The 24,269-nt window shown below is 33.5% G+C and overlaps 1 protein-coding gene across 1 annotated transcript in view; it reads left to right on the top strand.

Moving 5' to 3' along the window:
- LOC110282386 (alkaline phosphatase, tissue-nonspecific isozyme) overlaps positions 1 to 23,846 on the top strand; it is a 57,575-nt gene extending 33,729 nt beyond the window's left edge. The window contains exons 3-8 of the mRNA XM_087152620.1: positions 1,303 to 1,477; positions 3,489 to 3,664; positions 7,728 to 7,932; positions 9,717 to 9,857; positions 13,214 to 13,522; positions 20,374 to 23,846. Of these exons, the coding sequence (XP_087008746.1) occupies positions 1,303 to 1,477; positions 3,489 to 3,664; positions 7,728 to 7,932; positions 9,717 to 9,857; positions 13,214 to 13,522; positions 20,374 to 20,687 (1,320 nt within the window). The 3' untranslated portion in view covers positions 20,688 to 23,846. The remainder of the gene's footprint in view (positions 1 to 1,302; positions 1,478 to 3,488; positions 3,665 to 7,727; positions 7,933 to 9,716; positions 9,858 to 13,213; positions 13,523 to 20,373) is intronic.
- The last annotated feature ends 423 nt before the right edge of the window (positions 23,847 to 24,269 follow it).

The following is a 24,269-nucleotide window of genomic DNA, read 5'->3' as shown; positions in this document are numbered from 1 at the left end:
GAAATGTTTTAAATAGTTTCAAAACTACTCTACAGCACTATTATGTATCCCTTTTTTTAAGCTAAGATGATTTTGAAGTTTTGTATCCTCCAGGCTAGTGTTCCCCAACCTTTTTATCACCGCGGACCTGTCAACGCTTGATAATTTTAACGCGGACCGCTGGAGGGGGGGGGACGTTGATTGTTTATATTTTAGATTATTTTAATTTATTAATTTTAATTTAATTGTATTTAAACATGCCTTCAAAATAAAATACTGTTATACACCAAAAAATAAATATAAAGTGATTTAACATTTTAACTTATTAGAGCGTTAAGTCAATGAGAATCCTGAGATTGTTTCTTTGCAATGAGACGGTTCCATCTGGGGGTAATCGGAGACAATGACACACGAAATGTGTTGATTATGTCCAGTTTATTCCGTTGCTTTGTTTTGATTGCTGTTACTGCTGAAATTTTAATGGAACACAGATATTTTTAATTTGGGGTGAAAACCTAGGAATTTAAATTCAGTTACAATGAAATGGGAGGCCCGGTGCCATTTGATCCGCCGACCGGGGGTTGGGGAACACTGCTCTAGGTAGGGTGTTCCAAAATTATCTTTACAACTTCAAAAATTCATAACTTCGAACATAAACAAGATATTTATATTCTGTCTTTTGCATGTATTACTGCAACTAATAAAGTTTTTTTTCAGTAGGCTGAAAAGTTTTAAGTGAGGATGTGGACACCACAACAGAAAGCTCAATGCGTCTCATGGCCGTATTCGCTCCACATTTTCTGGACTTGTGCTTGATCATCCGGCTCCACTTTTATGCAATACTGATCCGGTGCTCATGAAGCTTGTGTGCCATGCACGGATGGAGGGTCTGGATGGTGGGTCTCTTTGGAAATTTGTCCTGAAGTTCCGTTGAACCTGTGTATCTGATTTCGTCTCTATGAACCATGAGACGCATTGAGCTTTCTGTTGTGGTGTCCACATCCTCACTTATAACTTTTCAGCCTATTGAAAAAAAACTTTATTAGTTGCAGTAATACATGCAAAAGACAGAATATAAATATCTTGTTTATGTTCGAAGTTATGAATTTTTGAAGTTGTAAAGATAATTTTGGAACACCCTGTATAAGTATTGAAAAACTTATACTGTAGTATCCTTTAGGTTTTTTAAAGCATTAAAAAGGATGGGATTATTTCAGTAAATTTTCATAAATATGTTAAATTTTTTTTGCAACTTTGAGATTTATTTGCGTTGAAAAATAAACTAATCATTTCTTCGATGACATTGAATTTTCTTTTGTATAGACGTACAGTGTGAGCCACCAGGTTCCCGATTCGGCATCCACCGCAACGGCTCTATTTACGGGGACCAAAACTAACTCTGGAGCAATTGGTGTTTCGGCCAGAGCCAAGATCAACAACTGCGATTCCTCCATCGGGAATGAGCTCCCCTCCATTCTCACTTGGGCACAGGAAGCAGGTGAGAATTAATAGTTTCACTTCAGTATGATGTTGTTTTTTTCCCTTTCATGTTCTTAATCCCTTAATGGCTCTTTTTTTTTCTTCAATTTAACCACATAAGGAATAACCCTATTTTGCTAGTAATGATCAGAAAATAATAAACTTTTTCGTATATTCTTAAACATAAGCTAACACATAAATATATTCTTAATATAATATATTCTATATAATATAATATATAATGCATTCTTAAACGCAACCACGTATTATATTACCGGGTACTAGTGTACCCTACCAGAGGAAATAAATATAGGCCTATTAGGGGGCCCTATAGGTTACTAAGTATGTACATAAAAGCGTGTTGAATAGCGCTAAAATGAAGAAATTTGATGTCAATATTCTGTAATACAACATGGGTCTATATCTTCCCTTAATATTGATCCATAACATTCAAACTGGACCAAGTATTATATTACAGGGTACTAGTGTACCCCACCAGAGGAAATAATTATAGGCTTAATAGGGGGACTACAATTGTTCTAAAATTAACCATTTTATAATCGTCGTTGAACGGCCGACCCAATTTTGCGACTACTAATGTTCAACTTCGCAGCCTTGCATTTTGAACCCAATCTAGAAGACAAAGGAACTCTTGGATCAAGTATTGGGAGAAATTTGGCCTTTGTTGGGGACATTTTGATGCAACTAAACCGCATTTGCGTTACATCTAGAGGAAAATCACTAAACCTCCCATGGTTAGGTTGACAACAAGGGGACTCTAACTCAAGATCCGTCTACCACTGAGGATATTTTACGTCAGCATTGTGGTCGGTGCGAGTCGAGTGCGTAATTTGTATCAACCAGCCATCACTGGGATTCGAACCCGGTTCACCTCATTGGAAGGTGAAAGCTTTAACCTCTGAACCAACACGGCTCAAATGCAACATTAAATGTTATAAGGCAAAAACTGAAAAAATGCCTAAACTTTTGCAGTTTTTTGAATCACAATAGTTTAGCTCACAACAGAAACTGTCGCAAGCTCATATTCTTATTTGAGATGATCTAAGTTTAATTCAATCATTTCCAGCTTTCTGGGAATTAATTCGAAACAGAAGTCTACTTTGACTGGTTCATTTCAGAATGGGGTACTAATGACGAGATTATATCTTTTTTTAAAAAAAAATTTTCCAATTGTTTTTTTTAAAAAAATGTAAAATTTTCTAAACTAATGAATTAAGTTTGTGAATAATTTTTTCCTCTCATTTAAATGTTTTTAAATACTTTAAAACTTTCTCCATGTTTTCTCTATATTTTTAACTCCGTCACCAATAATTGATTTGACAGAATGCAGCACCATAGCACCGTTTATATTTAACTAATAATTCAGCATTACTTAAATTATTACCTAAAGCAATCTAACAAAATGTAATAACTATAGTGTTTCCAATGGATACAGAAATAACGGAGTCTATGAGGCCACGCTAGTGATAAAATATACATAAAAAGCATAGATAAAAAATATAGTTAAAAAAACGTAATATAAGCTCTTTTTTGCTCAAGTATAGAATTAAGCTAGCAAACATTACTGATGTTATCTTTAAAATATTTGAAAAAATAGAATCATCTATAGTTGTAATAAATAAAACAATGGCAATCAAAAAATTTCACAGATCAGAAAATTCCATTTTTCGAACGGCTCTCATGGCTTTCTATATAAAAAATTCGAATAGCATTTAGAATCGGGGGCTAGATTTTCGCTTTCCGTCGCAGACTAAATTTCTTTCCTGACGATAGAACAAATGGTCCTAGATAGAACAATTCAGAAAATTCCATTTTTTGAACGGCTTTCACTGTTTTCTAATTGAAAATTTCAAATAGCATTTAGGATCGGGGGCAGATTTTTGCTTTCCATCGATGATTACATTTCAGGACGATAGAACAAATGATTCTGAAGTTATAAGAGGCACATTTTATAATAATAGATAAGTGTAGCATGACAATTAAAAGCTCATAAAAAGTTCTTTTTCCAGGTAAAGACACGGGACTGGTGACTACCACACGAGTCACTCACGCCACTCCAGCTGCCCTCTATGGTCACAGTCCCCACAGGGATTGGGAGAGTGACACCAAAATGCCTAAAAACGCTACTCGCTGCAAAGACTTGGCGAGGCAACTCGTGGAGGACTTGCCCGGACGTGACCTCAAGGTAAAATCGGTTCGATTTACTAATTCAATCTGATTCAACTATTATTCCAACGAATAAATAAACTCTTAAAAGGAATAAATGAATATGTTTAAACATACACAAGCTCTTTACAGCTGCTTTATTAGGGACTGTGGCGTAGCTACCCTCAAGTTAAATTTTTTGATGATCCCATTAAAAAAATCTGATGGTTTATGATCAGTGCTATTCATGATGGATCAACATCTTTTGATGGCCACCATAATCCAGCATTTTCCATTATGCGTTCATGGTTTTTGATATGATTACAAACTTCCATCATTTCATTATGGAAAATACTACTTTAATACACTATGATGGTTAACCCTCATGAGAATTTTGATTCTCTTGGACATAGACCCCAACCGATGGTGATCCGTGATGGTTCCAACTATGTATTTCCATGATGGTTTAATGATATTTCTTGTTGGTTTTCAGGAATAAAGCAACCAAACAATTTGTTTCTTATGTTGGTCCATCATAAATCAGTCCGAATTCCTACATTGGGGTGATGGTGATTCATGATCGTTCAAACATTTGATTTTTAAGAAACTATGATAAAAATTTCTGATGGTTCAACATCAACAAACCGTCAAAACAAGTTTCTATTCTTATGTTGGACCACCATAAATCAGTCCGAATTCCTACAATGGTTACTAATGTTGGTTACCATCCCAAAATATAATGGTTCATGAAGGAATTATTCATGGTTGCCGTCAAGACTATGTTGATCCATCAATGGAAAACCATCAAAAATTTTCACTTGTACTACTACAATTATTAATGTCTGTAAGATATGCTAACTCGATTCAATCTTTTTTTACCGTTTGATAGATGTTGATTGGCATAGTCGAACGATCCTCTCCCCTCAGGGATACTTTGAATAATTCTATTATATACCTGTTCTGTTATTAAAATTTCTTAACTGTTTTTAGTTTAATAAAATTGTAAATTGGGACCTCTCAAATGTTTGATTTTAAGGTGGGGCTGTCTTTTCATGCTAAGAATGAAATTCTTTATTGTGCTGAATCCTGCTACTGAAACTAAATCATTTTATACTCGTAGAACAGAAAATACACCGCATGCGAAATGTTCTAATGTAATACTATTAATGAGTTGTCACTCTAATACGATCTATTATATTAGCTTCGCACTAGAGCTACACTAATGAGCTAATCACTGTGGTCTAGGATTCGTATTTTTGTTTTATTTTATTACCGTCGTTGAATAGCCGACCTAATATTTTGGGTTTAAGACTACTGATAATCAGCTTTGTATCCTTGTAAGTTTGAACCCAATCCAGAAGCCAAGAGAACTCCTAGATCAATTATTGGAAGAAGATTGCCTTCGTAAAGGACTTTTCATAGGAACTAACCCCCGTTTGCTTTACATGAAGAGGAAAACCACAAAAACCTCCCACGATTAGCCTGACAGTTAGGAGATTCTAACCCATGATCTGTCTACTACTGAGGATATTTTATGTCAGCACTGTGGTTAATGCGAGCCAGGTGCGGAATTCATATCGTCCTGCCATCGATGGAATTCGAACCCAGTTCACCTCATTGAAAGTTGAAAGCTCTATCCCTTGAGCCATCACGGCTCTGGGATTTTTATTTATAGAGATCTGAGACAAATGCTGGTGTATGAGTACACTAATCTATCAAACGATTGACGGAAGAGCAGACTAATCACCCGACCTCCGCAATACGTACACGTTTTTCTGCTCTAAAACTAGTGGAGACCATTAGATTGTATTTTAAGACATTCACGATTGAACATCCACGATTTAGCTCTGGAAATCGGGGCCTTGGCCAGGTTATTGCACGGAAAGACTTCATCCACCCCTCTGCCCAAACGACTCTTTGTTTTATTGGTTAAGCACACATTATTCTAACACCTCATTTATACGAGGACTGAAAACAGACTTCTGACGTCAGAATCCCAAAGGAAAAAAAAAGGTTTGTCAAATTTATACCATTTCTGATGTTAAGAGCTCAAGGATACCCAAGTCAAACTTTTTGATGGTTTATGGTGGTTTCAGTGCGATTAATGATGATCCAACATCATTTGATGGTAACCATCATCGATTATGTGAACATTTTCCATTATGTGTTCATGGTTTTTGATATGTCAACAAATTCCCTTCATTTCTTGATAGGAAATGCTATTATGATGGTCCATCCAGAGGAATTGGATTCTCACGGACCAACAATCCATGATGGTTTCAACTATACATTTCCATGATGATTTAATTAGAATTATTGTTCGTTCAGCAGGAATATACCATCAAAACAAGTTGCTATTCTTATGTTAGATCGTCATAAATCAGTCCGAATTCCTACATTGAGGTGATGATTACCACGTTGGTTACCATCCAAAAATATAATGGTTCATGATGGAATTATTGATGATTACCATCAAGATCATGTTGGTCCATCAATGGAAAACCATAAGAAATTTTGTCTTGGACAGGCGAGTAATTACGTAAGGGGCTAATCAACCATTGAGTTTAGTGCAACCGTGTCGATCAAATGGAAGGTTGCGACTAAATGTAAACAATAACAAACTTCCTACAAACCAGAAGAAATTTAGAAAACTTCCGTTTTATCACTCTGCTTATACAGTCAACCCCCGTTATAGTGAACACGGTTTATAGTGAACTCCCGGATATAGTGAACGAAATGTTCGGTCCCGTGCCTTGCTATACCCATATAATGTTATTTTTTGTGGGTATAGTGAACCAAAAAAGTGATGAAGTTGGATATAATGAACTTTTTTCTGTCTTTGACTGATTTTTCTTCATTTTTTTGTAATAATTTTGAAATTTCTACTTCAAAATAAATACAGATACCGATTTTTATAACCATCTATAGTGGAGAAGGTAGCGATAGGCATTTTTTTCTTGTTTGCTTCTTTTATCTTACTTTCCCATCCCTTAACAAATCAAGTAGAGGTTTCCAACCCAGGCAGATGATGCACCTGTAAGGTGTCAGTGGGATCAATATGCATTTTCTGTCAGAGGGAATGAGTAATTATTCATTATTGGTCAAAGGGTTGGACACAGATATGTGTTGATAAGGTCCTCATTTCAACTCCTTTTTGCTCTCAGTGCAGTTAAAAAAAAGCCTGCAAGCAAGTGTCTCAAATTTAACTATGGCGAGCAGTAAACGTGAAATGTTCTCCATTGATAATGAAATGGGCATAATCAGAAAAATTGAAAATGGATGTAATCAAGCTGATATTTGCAGGGAATATAAACTATCCAAATCTACAGTTTGTAACATATGGAAAAATAGGCAATTAACAATTTCTGCTCATGAAAAAAATTTAAATGGCAGTAAAAAGTTGAGAAAAGCAGATCACAAGGATATTGAAGAAGCATTACTGAAGTGGTTCAGCATTCAAAGAAGCCGCAATCTTCCAGTACCTGGACAAATGTCGATGAGTTTGCTAAGCGATTTTATGTGCTCGACAGGTTTAAAAAGTAGACTAACAGAAATTCAGTAAAAATTATTTGAGAGTCGGGAAATGTTTCCATATCTGATGTTGAGGACTGCTCAACAGCTAAAGATTACTAATTTTTTGTACGCAGGACGAAGAGTAATAAAAAATAATAAATTTTTTGCTACTACATAATATTTTTCAATCATTTATTTGAATAACGTGTAATAAAAGGGAAGAATTTGGGAGCCATTAGTTAAGTTGTCCGCATAACGGATATAGTGAACTCCCGGTTATAGTGAACCAAAATCCCTTGTCCCTTGAAGGTTCACTATAGCGGGGTTTGACTGTAGTATGCTAACGAGTCGTTGTTTGAACAGGAGGAAGTTTTACTATTGTAATTTGTGTTTAAATTTACTCGTTATTTTACCATTCATAAGCGTTCCTTGTAATTTACAAATTCTAATCGATTCTGAGCCAAAAACAAATTTAACGAAGTCAATATCAAAACATATAAGTGTAAGGTTTGCCGTGTTTTGAGTGTTATCCCTTTGTTGGCTATACTTGTGCAAATTATTTACTAAAGAAGCTGCCTGGTCTCTTTCAGGTGATATTCGGCGGGGGACGAAAGCAATTCAGGCCTTCCACTCACTTGGATCCAGCGGCCAACAAGACTGGATCGAGAATGGACGGCAAAGATCTCATTGAATACTGGTTAAAAGAGAAGAAGAGCAGAAATTCTCGAGCAAAGTTCATCACAACAGCGACTGAATTAGCATCACTCAACAAAGTTCCCGTAGATTATGTGTTGGGTGAGAAACCATTTAGTTTGAAAATATCATAAAAATGTAAGAAAATAATATGGGTAGAGTTTTTTTTTCAGGAAATGGCTGTCGTTTCTACGGTCCTATAAGATTCTATGTAAAATCATAATTATCAGGTGATACTATACAGCTTTATTGTTCTTACTCGGCTGAAACAGGTTTGCACTTGTTTATGCCATGTATCAATTGGTTAACATTGTAATGCAATACGTTAAAAATAAATACAAATAGGAAGTATGTATATAAAAAATCTCCCGAATAAAAATCCATTCCATGTTTGTTTAAATATTAAAGCATAGCCTATAAACTCATGCAAAATATGTCATTATTAAAAAAAACTACAGTGCGTCTAATAATTTGATCTAATTATTATGATATACTAATATAATGCTTGATATAATAAATATTCTATATTTATATAATATATCGTCTAGTTTATCCAATCGTCGAATTTAAATTATATATCGTCTAATTTCACCAATTTATACGCGAACGTAAACAAGTACAAACCGGTTTCAGTCGTGCTAAAGCAATAAAGCTGTATAGTGTATCACCTGATAATTAAGATTTCACATACAGTACGTCTAATAATTTTACCAGGGACTGTATTTCCGTGTGTTATTTGACATCGAGTGTTGATATAAATTTTGAAATAATATTGATATCTTTATACGAAGAAAATTAAAAATAAATACACACATATGCACGCAAGCCAACTGGAATATGGTTCGCAGTACCCACAAAAACAAATAATATGTGCAGGTCTCTGACCAAATTATTAGACGTACTATAAGATTCTATGTAAAATCTAATTTATGAGGTGATACACTATACAGCTTTATTGATTTAGCACGACTGAAACCGGTTTGTACTTGTTTACGTTCGCGTATAAATTGGTGAAATTAGACGATATATAATATAAATTCGACGATTGGATAAATTAGACGATCTATTAGATAAATATATAATATTTATTATATCAAGCATTATATTGGTATATTATAATAATTAGATCAAATTATTAGACGTACTGCAGTGCTTTTAACAATTGCATGCTTTGCACGAGTTTATAGACAATACTTTTATATTTAAACATACATGTAATGGGTTTTTATTCATGAGATTTTTTATATACTTCCCATTTGTATTTATTTTGAACGTATTGCATTACAATGTTAAACAATTGATACACGCACACGGTTTCAGTGATATAAAAACACTAAAGTTGTTGAGTATCACCTGTTGATTAAGATTTTACATAGAATGAGCCGGGATAGCTGAGTTGGCACGGCACTGGACTCACGTTTGTAAGAACGGCAGATCGAATCCAGTCCGCCAAAGACTCCCCGTATAGTAAATGGTGACTGATGCACGTAAAATATATCGAGTCACAAAGTCCTCCCAGTTCCCATAGCAAATCATACCTCTGGGTGTACTGAATTGGAGATTGATCGTTCTCTGATTCAGGTCAAAATTACGATCTATGGATGAATGAATGTACGTATGAATGGGTCTGCCCTATAACCGGGTGTGACGTTTGGAAGCAGAATTCGTGGCCATAGTTGGTGCCACTGGAAAAGAAGAACAATTGCAACCCTTGCCTTAATGGCCTACAACAACAATGATGCTTACAATGACGAGTAAAAAAAACTTAAGCAGTAAAAAAATACCATAAAGTTCATGAATATTGAGTTTGTATTTCTTCGTTTTAAATTCCCTTTATCCTTGACTGAGTATTGAATGAAATCATTAATCCTGCTTTCTTTTTAAAGGTTTGTTCAATCACAATCACATGCAGTTCGAGGCGGACAAAAAGAAGGACCGACACGAAGAACCCTCCATAACAGACATGACAAAAGCAGCCATCAACATTCTCCAGAAGAACAATAAGGGTTTCTTTCTAATGGTCGAAGGTATACAACAGTGCAAACTAATGTACAACTTACGTGAATAAACTAAGATAGTACACTAACTAAAACACCCTGTAGTTTGTCTACTCTAAAGTAAGAACTCCCCTTGCCATTCTTCTGGGCCTGTGGCGGTGACTATGGTAACGGGGTACAACTATTTCAAGTTTTGACTCGGAGGGACTCTTTTTTTTTTCTCTATCTATTGTGTTAGCCCTAGAGTAAAGAGAAGCTACCCACCCTGAAATGCGCTGTTCTTGTTTCCATAGCAGCAGAGGGCCTCTGACTTTGTGGCAGAAGGAGTTCTTATCGTAGACAAACTATAATGGATGGTTGACTAAATTTAAACAATGGATGGTTAACTGAATGTAAACAATAACAAGCTTCTTAACACAGGAAGAAATTTACAAAACTTCCGGTGCATCCTTCCACTTACGTTATGTTTACGAGGCAATGTGTAAACAGGCTTAATATTCTAGGAAATTTGTGTTTAAATTTACGCGTAATTTTACCATTCATAAGAGTTTTCTGTCATTTATAAATTCTAACAGGTCGGGGACCCAAAACAAATTTAACAAAATTATTATTACAACATAAATAAAGTGCAAGGTGTGCCATGTTTTGAATATAATCCCTTATTTGTCTGGATTTGCGTTAAATAGTAATGTTTGATATTGTTTGTGTAGCATCATGCGAAGTCTTCCGAATTCATTTGTTGTTTGTTTTGCTGAAATTTAAATTGAAAGGACGCTTTTTATTATAAACATTATTAGTGCAATAATATTAGATGGTGCGCTTTTTCAAGTTTAGGCGTAAAAATAAATCGGAAGAATTAACCAGCAAGTCTTACAACGAATATTAATCCTTAGCGTCACAGCTTTACACGGTCAACCCACCGTAGGAGGGTCGGGATTGCCTGCTTGGTAGGGCACTGGACCCGTGCCCAAGAGGTCGTGGGTTCGATCCCCGCTGGCCAAAGACTCTCCATGTAGTAAATGGTGACTGATGCACCTTAAACCTGTCGAGTCACAAAGTCTTCCGTATTCCCATGACAAATCATACCTCTGGGAGTACTGATTCAGGAGTTTCCTTGTCTTCTGGATTAGGTTCAAAATTACAAGGCTACGGAGTTGAACATGAGTAGTTGAAAACCCAAAATTGGATCGATTGTTCAATGACGGTTATAAAAATAAAAATAAAGAAATATCCATAGGCTGGTATCTTAAAATTCTTGAAAATTTTCGACATAGGCTTGTATGTCCTTCAAAATGAAATCACAACTATATCTCTTCCAAAGACATCTGACCTTTCAATTTAATGACTTCCTCGACCATCTACTTCTTTAGTGGGTCAATTTCTTGGATAGTATTAAGTAAGTGAACGGCCCCTCCAAAGTTCGAGAAATTGTCAAGTGGGAATTTGTTCAATTTTTTAGGGATTCATTTGGTACACATAGATGTCAATTCGTATCTAGAGTTTTCTCGATTTCTGTAAATTTTTGTAATAGTAGAAATAGAATTTTGTAGTATAGAAATTTATGCAAATTTCTGCCCTTGATCCAACAAAAACTATTTAGCGCACATTTCCTGTAAAATTTTTGTTTTTAATTTCATTTTTTTTTCTCCATATTAAACACAAAAACCAAGTTGTACCTTAAATTGTGAAGGACAATGAGTACTCAAATTTCAAAAAAATCGTTTCCTTAAATTTTAATTTCTGAAGGACAACTGAACCAATTTAGAATCAAACCAATTGAACCAATCTTTGAATTTTGTCATTTAAAGTGTTGTTGTTTGAGTTCATTTTATTAATTTGTGCACCTTTTAAGTCTAAAAGTTTCTGACTATTGTTAACTTATCAAAATTTGTGAACGGACATGGTCCATACACAGCCTGTAAAAAAACATAGGTAACGTTCAAAAAAATCATTTTTATCTCTGGAAGATCGAATGCTTTCTGTTCATTTCTCAAAGGGTGCAACTCTGAATCAGTATTGAGTTATAAAAAAATGTTAGGTGTATTTTTTTTTAATTTTGTTTTACCTTTAAATAAGTAGGTACTTTATTTACGTCATACTAGAACTGCACAATGGGCTATCGGTGGTGGTCTGATAAACATCCCTGAGAATGAGCCGAAGACATGCCACCACGATTTTGATCCTCTACAGAGGGGATGGCTCCCCTGCTTTGGTAGCCCAACGATCTGAACGTAGAGTCGAGCACTTTACAGTAGAGCAGTTTAACCAGGTCCGATACCACGTACCCTTGGTCCCTGCGCTGGCTAATCGAAGTTGTCACCCACCCACTTACTGACAGCAGCCAGTGATTCTTGACTTCGGTGTTCTACAGGGAACTGCGTCCTTACGATCAGTCCACAGCGTGACATTTATCTTTAAATAAACGAGTTTTATTTACAATTTCGTCAAAAAAAAAATTTTTTTATTTGCTTAAATAGTTCCGAAGATATGGTGAAATATGGTAGAGTTAATTTTAAGGGCTTATCTAACACTTATCTTCTGGCTAAATATGATAAAGATTAGACCCGATGAAGGAGACGTAATTTCTATTAACAATTGGGTATACTATAGCCTACGTCACAGATCGTGTTATTCCTACTAAATTTAACTAACAAACAGACTTTTCTGCGAACCTGATTTCTAGCAACAAATAAACATTAAACAAAGTGTGTTGTTATAAGTCGCTACTCACCAGGTTAGAATTGTATTAGTCTAGTTTCTTTTGAAATAATTTATTTTGTTGTTTTATGTAGGTTTATGAATTTAATAAACATATTTAAAACTCTGCTTATTAATTAAATTTAAAGGTAAATGTTATTCCTAGTAAAATTTTCGAAGTGGAAGTAGTTGTGTTTTTTTCATATTATACCCAATTGGGTATACTATAGCTTACGTCACAGATCGTGCTATTCCTACTAAATTTAACTAGTAAACAGCATTTTCTGTGAACCTTATTTCTAGCAACAAGTAAAAGCATCAAACGAAATGTCTTGTTATAAGTCGCTACTCGCCAGGTTGGAATTGTATTAGTCTAGTTCCTTTGGAAATAATTTATATTGTTGTTTTACCGAAGTTTATGAATTTAGTAAACATATTTAAAACTCAGTTTATTAATTAAACTAAAAGGTAAATATTATTCCTAGTAAGTGGAAGTAGTTGTGCTTTTTTCATATTATACCCAATTGAACTGAAATCAAAAAACTCAATTGTGATTGTTTCTCGTGATAGTAAGACTTTTTGTGTACTTTTCTGCCTATCGGGTATTTTCATTCTTAAATCCTGCTTGTGTGAATGTCTGATGTAAATGTCTGATTTATGTAATGACTTGATGTAATATCTAATTCTAGGTGGAAGAATAGATCATGCTCACCATTTCAACAATGCAAAACGAGCACTCTCCGAAACTGTCTCCTTGGCAGACGCTGTGCAAGCAGCTGTCAACATGACCTCACCCAAAGACACTCTCATAGTGGTCACAGCTGACCACTCTCACGTCCTGACCATCAACGGGTATCCTAAGCGAGGCAATCCTATTCTCGGCTTAGCCGGTGTCTCCAACAAGGACAATCTCACCTACACGACACTCATGTATACCAATGGTCCATCCAATCACATAGTGAACGGGAAAAGGAGAAATTTGAACGAAACAGACACTGGTAAGATATTCTGTACCTACACAGGCATTTATATTCTCTGATCTTACATAATATTTTCTTGATCAAGCATATTGGATTTTCACGTACTAAATTGCAAGTCTTAATGATTTGAAGAATATACCAAATATGCTAAGTAAATAGTTATGAAACCAGACACAAGAACATGTTTTCTCTAAATAAACATATATTTTTTCTTCGACTGATTCAGGTATTTTAACTTTGAAGTAAAAGGAAGTCGTAATATTTTATTTTATAACCGTTGTTGAGCAGTCGACCTAATTTTGAGTTTACGACTATTATGTTCAACTTCGTAACCTTGTAATTTCGAACCCAGTCCAGAAGACAAGGGAACTACTGGATTAAATATTGGAAGAAATTTGCCTCCGTGGAGAATTTTTTGATGAATCGCTAATCACATAAAGTGGCGACTTAGTGGTTTCAGTTCTTAATATGAATGAATCGGCGCAAATCGCCTGCATTTTATTCAATCTTAAATTCACGTCCTATTTCGATCGTTTTTCCAGGATTTTTTTTAAAATTCAAAATCCAGGTATTTTTGATGCGATAATATGACACGTGAATATCTAAGCATGACTTTTTATTAATCACTTTTTCAAAAACTGCTTAATTTTATAACCGTCGTTGAACAGCCGACCCATATTTGGGTGTACGACTACAAATGTTCGACTCCGTAGCCTTTTAATTTCAAACCCAATCCCAGAAGTTAAGGGAACTTCGGGATCAAGTACTGGGAGAAATTTGCCTTCCCGGAGGACTTTTTGATGGAATAACCCAGCATTTGCGACACATGGAGAGCAAAACTACGGTTAGACTGACGGCAAGGGGACTCAATATCATGATCCGTCTACCACAGAGAATATTTTACGTCAGCACTGCGGTCGTTGCGAGCCGGGTGCGGAATTCGTATCAACCAGTCATCACTGGGATTCGAACTCAGTACACCTCATTGGGAGTCGAGCGTTTTTTTTTCTTTTTTTTGCTAAATTGATTGAGATATATAGTTAAGAAGTTATAAGGGCTTTGTGTACAAAAAGTACTATCTTCTACTTGCACTTATATGAGCAATTCTACAAGTAAACGCCAATTAGGCGGCCAAAAAAAATTTTAAAAATTTTTGGGGGGCACACTATTTCTACATGAATTTTCTTCTTTTTTACACCCTAAAAAGGCAAGAAAAAATCGTGAACATGATATTTTTTCTTTGTGACATACTTTAAATGTGACATACTCAGATAAATCTGAGCCATTTATTCAGATAAAACGATTTTTACATAAATATAATATTATTATACTCTCTAAAATGTATTTATAGAGATTTCATACTATAATATTATATTTTAGCATAAAAATTGGCGTTTATTTGTAGAATTGCTCATATCGTCACTTTGAAACTAAACCGTGGTAACTCAAAAAAGCAAGTTTTTCAGGAGAGCAATTTCTAACTTTCCGCGCTAATGCTAATCGCGCCAATGCGATAACGATTTATCTGCTCTCTAAATTAATTTTATGGAACTATGAAGATAACACTTTGTTTCTCTAAAAGGGTGATTTTTTTTTACACAAAATGACCCAAATATCTCATTTTTCGATTTACTACGGTTAGTTTCAAAGCGACGATATGAGCAATTCTGCAAATAAACGCAAATTAGGCGGCCAAGCAAAAATTAAATATTTTTTTTTTGGGGGGGGGGGACATGCTATTTCTGCATGAATTTTCTTTTTTTTTCACCCTGAAAAAGCAGGAAAAAATATTAAACATGAAATTTTTTCTTTGTGACATATTTTAAATGACAAAATACCAATTTTAAATTTTTCCCGATTTTTTCAATTTAGGAACTTTGATTAAATTTTTTTATTTTTGTTTTTTATACTAAAATATAATCTTATAGTACGAAATCTCTATAAATACATGTTAGAGAGACATTATAATAATATTATATTTATGTAAAAATCGTTTTATCTGAATAAATGGCTCAGATTTATCTGAGTATGTCAGAAAGAGTATGTCACATTTAAAGTATGTCACAAAGAAAAATTTCCATGTTCACGATTTTTTCTTGCCTGCTTAGGGTGTAAAAAAGAAAAAAATTCATGTAGAAATAGTGTGCCCCCCCAAAAAATTTTAATTTTTTTTTGGCCGCCTAATTGGCGTTTATTTGTAGAATTGCTCATATATGCATCACATATTTGTATGCAGACTAGAGAGTTTTTGTCTCCGATGTAGTTTATCTCACTTAATCAAGTGAAAAAAGTACGCGTATTTCAAAGGTCGCGATGTAGTTTTTTTTTTTCTTTTTGTACAAACTAAAGACTATTGCATACCTTCATTCAATTCATCGCATAAAACTTACTTACGAAATAATGCGTTTAGATAGCAATACCAGATGCGTAAATAGGTACAAATACAAATTTGTACATTTTGTACATTAGGCCGATATCACTTGTAAACTATGCAGTTCGATCATCTCGTTATTGGTTTCATTCCATTCAACGTAAAAAAATAAATAAATCGGAAACATTGCCTCGCATGTTTGGAAGAAATTGAATTTTCCTGCTCGCTTCTCAGTTCATCCCAATTACCCGAAAAAAGGGAGCTTACAGAGAGGAGTAAGGGAGTCTTCTGGCATCATTTATAATGACACAACTAAACTTTGTCAAAAAATATTTTTGGTGTTAATATTTCCAAGGGAACTTTTTTTTATTATTTCTATAATTACTGGACTAAAATGTATTTCATCGAAATCACAAAAAATGGACCATTACCGACAATTTTCTAAAAATTTTAATGCATTCAGAATCCCTCAAAACTCCCAGAAAATATTTCATTACGTTCCTAAGAATGCTATTTATTAAGCTATTTTTAAGCAAAAAACTCTTACTTTCTTTTTCACCTGGGTAAAGTAGTCACGTGATTATTCACGAACTGACGTCACGCGTGTTCATCTGCTGTTCATTTACAATCGCTGTGCTGTGAAAGACAACACGTTCTTGCTTTCGTTTGAACTTTCGTAATTAAATCCAACTATTTTAGATAGTCAATAAATAACTATCAGTATAATAAACTGTGCCCTAATGTAGCTTAATGAAAATGTATGTTTAATATGACGTATTTTTTATATGCTAAATTTCAATTGTAGTACATTATACATTGTTAATATAAAAAAAAAAAAAAAAAAAAAAAAAAAAAAAAAAAAAAAAAAAACATTGTTAATAGTTGACGAAATTTTCGACGAAAGACGAATGCCCGACGAATTGACGCAGAACCCTTATAACTATTCATCCTAGTCAACATACAATCCTTGGCCAAATTATTAGTCTCACTAAAAGAATCTATGTAAAAATCGTAATTACCAGGTGATACTATACAGCTTTACTGTTTTTACGTAAAGGTCGGGATAGCCTGGTCTGTAGGGAGCTGGGTCCATGTCCGAGAGTTCGTGGGTTCGAAGTCAGAAGGCCGAAGACTCCCCGTGTAGTATAGTGACTGATGCACGTTAAATCTGTCGAGTTGCAAAAGTCCTCCATGTTCCCATAACAAATCACTACCTCTGGGGGCACTGGATTGGAGATCGATTGTTCTCTGATTCAGGTCAAAATTACGTTCTGCGGATGAATGAATTGATGTATGAATGGGTCCGCCCTAGAAACGGGTGTGACGTATGGTGTGACAGAAGTCGAATTCTTGGCCATAGATGGCGCCACTGAAAAACAGGAGCAATCGCACCCCTCTGCTTAAACAGGCATACGTCAACAGCAACATTGTTCTTACGTGACTGAAACCTGTTTGCACTAGTTTACGTTCGTGTATCGATTGTATAAATTAGAAGATATATAATATAAATTCGAAGATTGGATAAATTAGACGATATATTGAAAATTTATTATATCGGGTATTATATTTGTATATTATAATAATTAGACCGAATTATTATAATGGCAATTATATTATAATGGCATGTTTTGCACGAGTTTATATGCAATACTCTTTTATTTAAACATACATGTAATGGGTATATTATTCAGGAGATTTTTTATATACTTACTATTTGTATTTATTTTTAACGTATTGCAATACAATGTTAGCCAATCGATACACGAACATAAACAAGTGCAAGCAGTCGGCTAAAAACAATAAAGCTGTATAGTATCAACTGATAATTAATATTTTACATAAAATCTTACAGTGCGTCTAACAATTTGACCAGGGACTAAACATTCCGAAAACATTGTCGCAATGCTTCTTTACCAAATTAGAAATTATGGATTCCACTTCCTTATTATTATGAAAGAGTCAAACGATTTCCACCACTTTGATAAATATCTAAAAGCAACACATTATTGTTTTTTTTTCCTTCTTCAGCTTATCAAGAACAAAAATATAAGAATGAAAAAAAAATTGTTATTCTCTCTTATGAATTTGACTGTTGGGCAATGATACTTCATTAGTTTGTTGACCCTGAATCAACACTTCTTTATTCCTGTTTCTTTAATCAGAGACGACGGAAGAAAAGAAACCCGAGAGAATTAGTTCTTGTTCTTTATTGAAACGTCAATTACGTCTGCCGGTTTGTCATAAATATATCTTGTTAGATGTGCTAAGATAACGAATATTAGTCGGTAATTTAATCATTATACATGCTGCATCTATCGATTTATCATAAGCACTATTGTAAGTAATGTAGAAAATAGTGTAATGATGTTTAGGAAATAAAGGCGCGAATCTTAATGTTTTGATTGTATCAGCAATTATTCTTTGCCTTCCAAACAAAACCTGTTTTCTACAGATATTGGCGCGTATTTAGTTTAGTTTTTTAAAGCAGCTCAATAAAAAAAAAATTATGTTTTCTAAACAGCTTCCTTTATCAATTTTTTTGAAGAAAAAAAATGCATAAAATCAACATATTTTTTTTATTTCCTTAATAATTACAAGGAACTAAAACAAAACATAATACACAAGTTCTAAGTTGAACTTTTAATTTTTTTTATGTGTAAAAAATATTTAATTTACCATTAGCTCACTATCCCAAATTATCTCGGGCAAATGAAAAAAGTTAAATATTAGTCTTTGTATATGTTTACATTTTCATCATCTGAAAAATCTCTTGCATTACTTTTTACTTTATTCGATTGAACTTATATTCGATTGCACAAAACGCGTGTGCAGTTCCACAAATAGCAAAACTCCCAAACAGAAATTGGCAAACTTCCAAGCACAGCAGATTATCAATATGTTTTTGCTTTGCTTGCCGAGTAAAAACGTGATAAAAACTAAACGTATTGACGAATTCTGCTATGCACGAGTTTACTCGGGATTATAAATATTTGCGATGTATACATACCCGAATTCACTCGGGATAATCAGAGAAGCAGTTAAAGAAAATTATCTTTTACACTTTTTGTAATTTCAGTTTTCATTAAATTAAACATAAGATTCTTGGCATGGAGTATTTTTTTGCGAAGTAATACACGGTACTTTTTATGTTTTTAAGCGTGCTTACTAATGGCCGGGTTGGTAGGGCGTTGTGATCATCTCCAAGAGGTAGTGGGTTCGATCCCCGCCGGCCGAAGTCTCCCCATGCATCAAATGATGACTGATGCAAATTAAATCTGTCGAGTCTCAAAGTCCTCCATGTTCCCATAACAACTCATACCTCTAATGATACGGATCCAGGAGTTTCCTTGTCTTCTGGATTCGCTAGAAAATTACAAGGCTAAGGAGTTGAACGCTAGTTGTCGTAAACCAAAAATTGTGTCGACAGTTCAACGACGGTTATAAAATAAAATAAAAACGTGCTTACCACGAACAGCCTCGTTGCATACGCATTTTGCCAAACTGCGTTTCTTAGATGTATACAGAAAGTACTGTGTTTGTTCGTCGTATCTTTCTGTGTGCTTTCCAAGATATCTTAGCAGTTTATTATTGGGGAACTAAACATTCGCCTGTTAAACGATGAATACAGTAAATTTCGAAAAGTGTATCTGGGAATGGCTGAAATGGGTGACTGTTCACTTCCACCGGTGAATGTTGACAATCATATAGTCACTTTTTTGTGAATGTCCGAAATATTTGTTATATCCGATTTGATATTAATTAAATCGTTGATATTATAATTTTTAATATCTGCTGAAGATAAATTGGGAGAAACGCAGTGTTTGGATTACCGTTTAACTGAGCAGTGGCACTTGACCTTACAAAAACATTGCTGTAGGGCATACCGGGAAAACGTGTATCAGGCAGTGGCACTTAACTAAACCTTATATATATTTCGGATATTTACAAAAGTGACTATGCTTCTTTTATAGCCGTCGTTGAACAGCCGACCCAATTTTTTTGGGTTTACGGCTACTAATCTTCAACTACGTATCCTTGTAATTACGTAGTTGAACGTTGCCGTGATAGCTCAGAGGATAGAGTGTTTGTCTTACAAGGAGGTGAACCGGGTTCAAATCCCAGCAATGGCTGGTCGATAGGATTTACCACATCATTAAAATCAATTCAACCATTAAAATCAATCAGTTCGGAGATGTTTCTCCTGAAGACATCATATTCAATGAGGTTTCAGTGGTTTTGTTCTCATTGCAACGCAAGTGCGTGTTAGTTCTATGAAAAAGTCCTCCTTGAAGGCAAATTTCTCTCAGTACTTGATCCAGGAGATTTCTCTTGCTTTCTGGATTAGGTTCAATGTTACAAGGCTTGAATATCAGAAATCATAAATCCAAAAAAATTGGATTCACCGACGGTTATAAAATAAATAACAATTTTAAACTGCATTATATTGTATGTCCTGTGATATTTCGATTGATAAAAATAAGAAGAATACCTCTTACAGGCTCCAAGAACTTTTTCCAAGATGCGCTGGTTCCCATGTCCGATGAGACCCATGGTGGTGAGGATGTACCGATCTACGCTACAGGTCCCATGGCTCACCTGTTCAGGGGAGTTGTAGAACAAAATTACGTGGCTCATGTCATGGCTTACGCAGCCTGCATTGGTAGAAATAAGCAGCACTGCCAGAGGATCGGTGACAGGCTGCCGCTCACCGCAACCGAAAATAAAGCTGCTGGACGAGTGGGTGTTTCCTATTTGTTCTTTGCTGTTGCGGCCGTTGCCTCTACTGTGCGCTATATGATCGCTGGATTTTAAATACCTCAATATGAAGTCATACAGTGAGACAAAAGAATCATCTCATCTAATTTTCTGTCCAATGATGAGATTTTTAACGTTCTAAAAAGCAATCGAACTGGTTTAAAGGATACACTTGAGCAGAGTGATCTAAGTGAATTTGAGTATAGTTCGTTCACCAGGGGTTGGCACTTGGCGAGAAACATCTCCGCACTTGAAATTGAGACAACCCTTATTGCGCTCCAAACGCAAACAGTGAATTTTTTTTCAGTCACTTTCTTACTTTATCATCTGCTATTATACCTTTCGTTACTTTAGATAATTAAACATATTCTAAATTTAAAAACTGCTGTTTTCCAAACAAAATGTCTCAAAAAAGACAAATTATTCAATCAAAAGAGAGAAATATTATCAAATTTATGAAATATAAAAAGTTAAAAAAAAAATCACATAAAGATAATTATTTTGATATAACATTTTGATGAAGATAAATAAAAAAATAAATATCTCCAAATAGCAACATTGTTCAGGATTGTTCACATCCTTCTCTCAAAATTAGCGATATGGTATCGTCGTATACAACGTGAATGAAGACTGAGCCAAGTGCCAACTTCTGGTGAACGAACTATAACTGAGCATTTAAGTTTTCTACGTTAACAGTAGTAAATGAAGGACTGTGCCTTACTTTAATTTTTTGTTCGCAATCTTCCAGCATAAAATACCTTATTTTTGCAAAAGATATATGTTATTTCCAGAACTGCTGTAAATTTCTAACAGTTATTAATAACTGTTAGTTCAATTTGGTCTATCTTAAGTTACAATTTCAAGTTAAAATTTGAAAATGGCGCAAGACGCCATTATGAAGAAAAGCCATAGTTTTGTGAAAATGAAGTCTTTTTTTATCTTATGTTATACTTAAAAAGTCACTCTAACGTTCCATTATTTACGATCACAAAAATTTGCACAAATTAAGTATTTTTCTATAAATTTGATCCTTTTCATCTAGGGGGTGGGGGATTTTTAAAAATTTCCTAACTTTTAAAATAGGGACATTATTTGCTTCATAGAAACTGCGTATTCCGCATTTTAATTTGCTCCCAAAAGACAGGTTTTCTTAAGTTACGGAACGACCGTTTCATGCCTAAGACGCTTTGATCATTCTTCCCTTAAAAACGATCAGAGACTATCATTTGGATCCGTAATTTATTGAGATCTAGGAATTAGAAGACTAAAATAAGAAAGTTCTCTGATTAATCTGGATTTTTTTTAATTTTTATTTAAATATATCAGGTTTTCTTTTTTTCAATTTCTTTCTCTTTCTAAAACCACATCATTAGTTCCAACTACAGAAAAATGTCGCATTTTAAGTGAACATTTAGATTTATTACGGAATCGTATTGTATTTAATTATATTCATTTTTTTTTCATTCACACATACACACATTCATTCGTTTACATCTGGCAGCTCTAATTTGCAGCTTTTAATTCACGTCATTTTCATTTCAATATTTATAGTTTCATCTACATTTGATAGTTTGACTCTTTAAATTCACTGCTAAACTAGTTGAAACCAAAGTTTTAAGTAAACAAAATTGCGAAATTTAAACAAAATCTGCAAAATCTCAAAGTGATTAAAAAAATTTTGTTGAATAATTTTGATTTATATCTAATTATTTAAGCTATGTAAAGACTTGTATAATAAATATTTTTATTAAAAAAACAACAACTTATGCATGAACTAGTTACATTAGCAGTAATCTTTTTTTAACACTTTTTGATAAGGAAACCGTAGAAAATAGTACAGTAAGTCAATATCAGATACGGCGCAGAAAATATGCATCTCGGACAAAGAAAAACTATGAAGTTGCCAAATAAGAAATATTTATAACTATAAGTTTTCTAAAATATCTTTTTTTTTTTTAATTTATAAAAATCGACGAAACCTTTTTAATGTAAATATTGACGAACATAGAGCCAAAATAGACTCAGATCAAAAATTTATATTTAATAATTATTTTTCTCTCAAATATGCACTTCATTTTAATTATTTTTTTAAGAACAGCTTAATTTAAAGTATTTTGAATGCCAACTATTTAGATGTTGAGTACATTGATTTAGAGCATACTCACTAATAACAAATCGATTTTTTAAAAAAACGATGAAGAAAGTGATATGAATGGCAAACAAATGGCGTAGTTTTTAAATTTAAAAAAAAAAGAAACCGAGAAATTGATGAAATTTTGTTTTATGTTCATTTAAAACTGTCTTTGATATTTTCTTGAAAAATAATTTTGTTGATTTTCTGACGCCAGTTATGTTTAATAACGAAAAAGACTACGTCTGTGAATTAGTGTTAAAAAAAAAAAAATTCAACCCAAAACATATCGAAAATTACTTTCAATTAAAGTAGAAAAATAGTGAGATTATTGATTTGATTTGAACTCAAAAATTTAAACACATTTAGACATTTATTAAAAAAAATAGTAACTCCCATTTGTTTTTTCTAGCATTTTATGCCTCAATATAACATATCTTTAAATGCTCAATAAAACTCATTTTTAAATAAACATATTTTCTCGGCATCCAAAATTAAAAAAAAAAAAAAAAAAAAAAAAAAAAAAAAAAAAAAACACGCTTTTTTTTTTCAGCTTACTTTTAATGCTCAATTTTATTTAATTTTTATTAAAAGAATTTAAGACTGTCTTAAAAATTTAATGCTCTCCACATTCCTTTTTGGGTTTTTTAATAGTCCATGCATATATCAATATCGTCTGATTTAAATATTACGTCCATATTTGTATATTTTTCTAACGAACTGTACTTTTTATAAACTACAAAAAAAAATCTTTACAGCTTAAATTTTATTATTCTTGAAATATTGAATAAAATAAATTATTAAAAAAAATACTAAAATCTCCATTTTATCGTAATAAAAAGTTTGACCTTGTATCTAAATCATTCAAACAGATATATGATTTGCTTTTTCTTTTCTTTTCTTTTTTTTTGTCATAGTATTGTACTAAAATTTAGTAAGTGTAATAAACATTGTGCATCATTTCCTCTATGTTTACAAAATTTGATACGCACATATATTTGTAACAAGAGAATGTGAATTTCTTCATCACTATCATTTTCATGTATTTTAATTTATGAATAAAATGTTTTAAATGTTTTGTCTCATTTCGTTGTCCATTTCATTTATTTGATTTTTTATGTACCACGCTTAGTATAAAAAGATATGTATTTTCAAGAAAGAATTTAAACCAATTTAAAGGTTGAATTGATACTTTTTTTTCAATCAGCAATGTTATTACATTGTATATACAGGTAAATGTTCAGTAATTGCGCCCCAGCGATTACGCTTTCTTAAGTCCGAAAACAATTTAAGTTTTAAAAAAAAATTAATAAGTCAATTCTAAAGAATTTTAAACTTACAGTCCCTGGCCAAATTATTAGACACAAAATAAGATTCTATGTAAAATCTTAATTATCAGGTGATATTATACAGCTTTATTGTTTTTTATGCGACTGAAACCGGTTTGCACTTGTTTACGTTAGTGTATCAATGGGTTCAATTAGACGGTATATAATATAAATTGGACG

The sequence above is a fragment of the Parasteatoda tepidariorum genome, chromosome 10, assembly GCF_982258835.1.
Source record: "Parasteatoda tepidariorum strain Cologne lab strain chromosome 10, Ptep-v5.0, whole genome shotgun sequence".
NCBI lineage: Eukaryota > Metazoa > Arthropoda > Arachnida > Araneae > Theridiidae > Parasteatoda > Parasteatoda tepidariorum.
The sequence above is the reverse complement of the archived record's forward strand: the minus strand, read 5'-3'. Positions and strand labels throughout refer to the sequence as shown.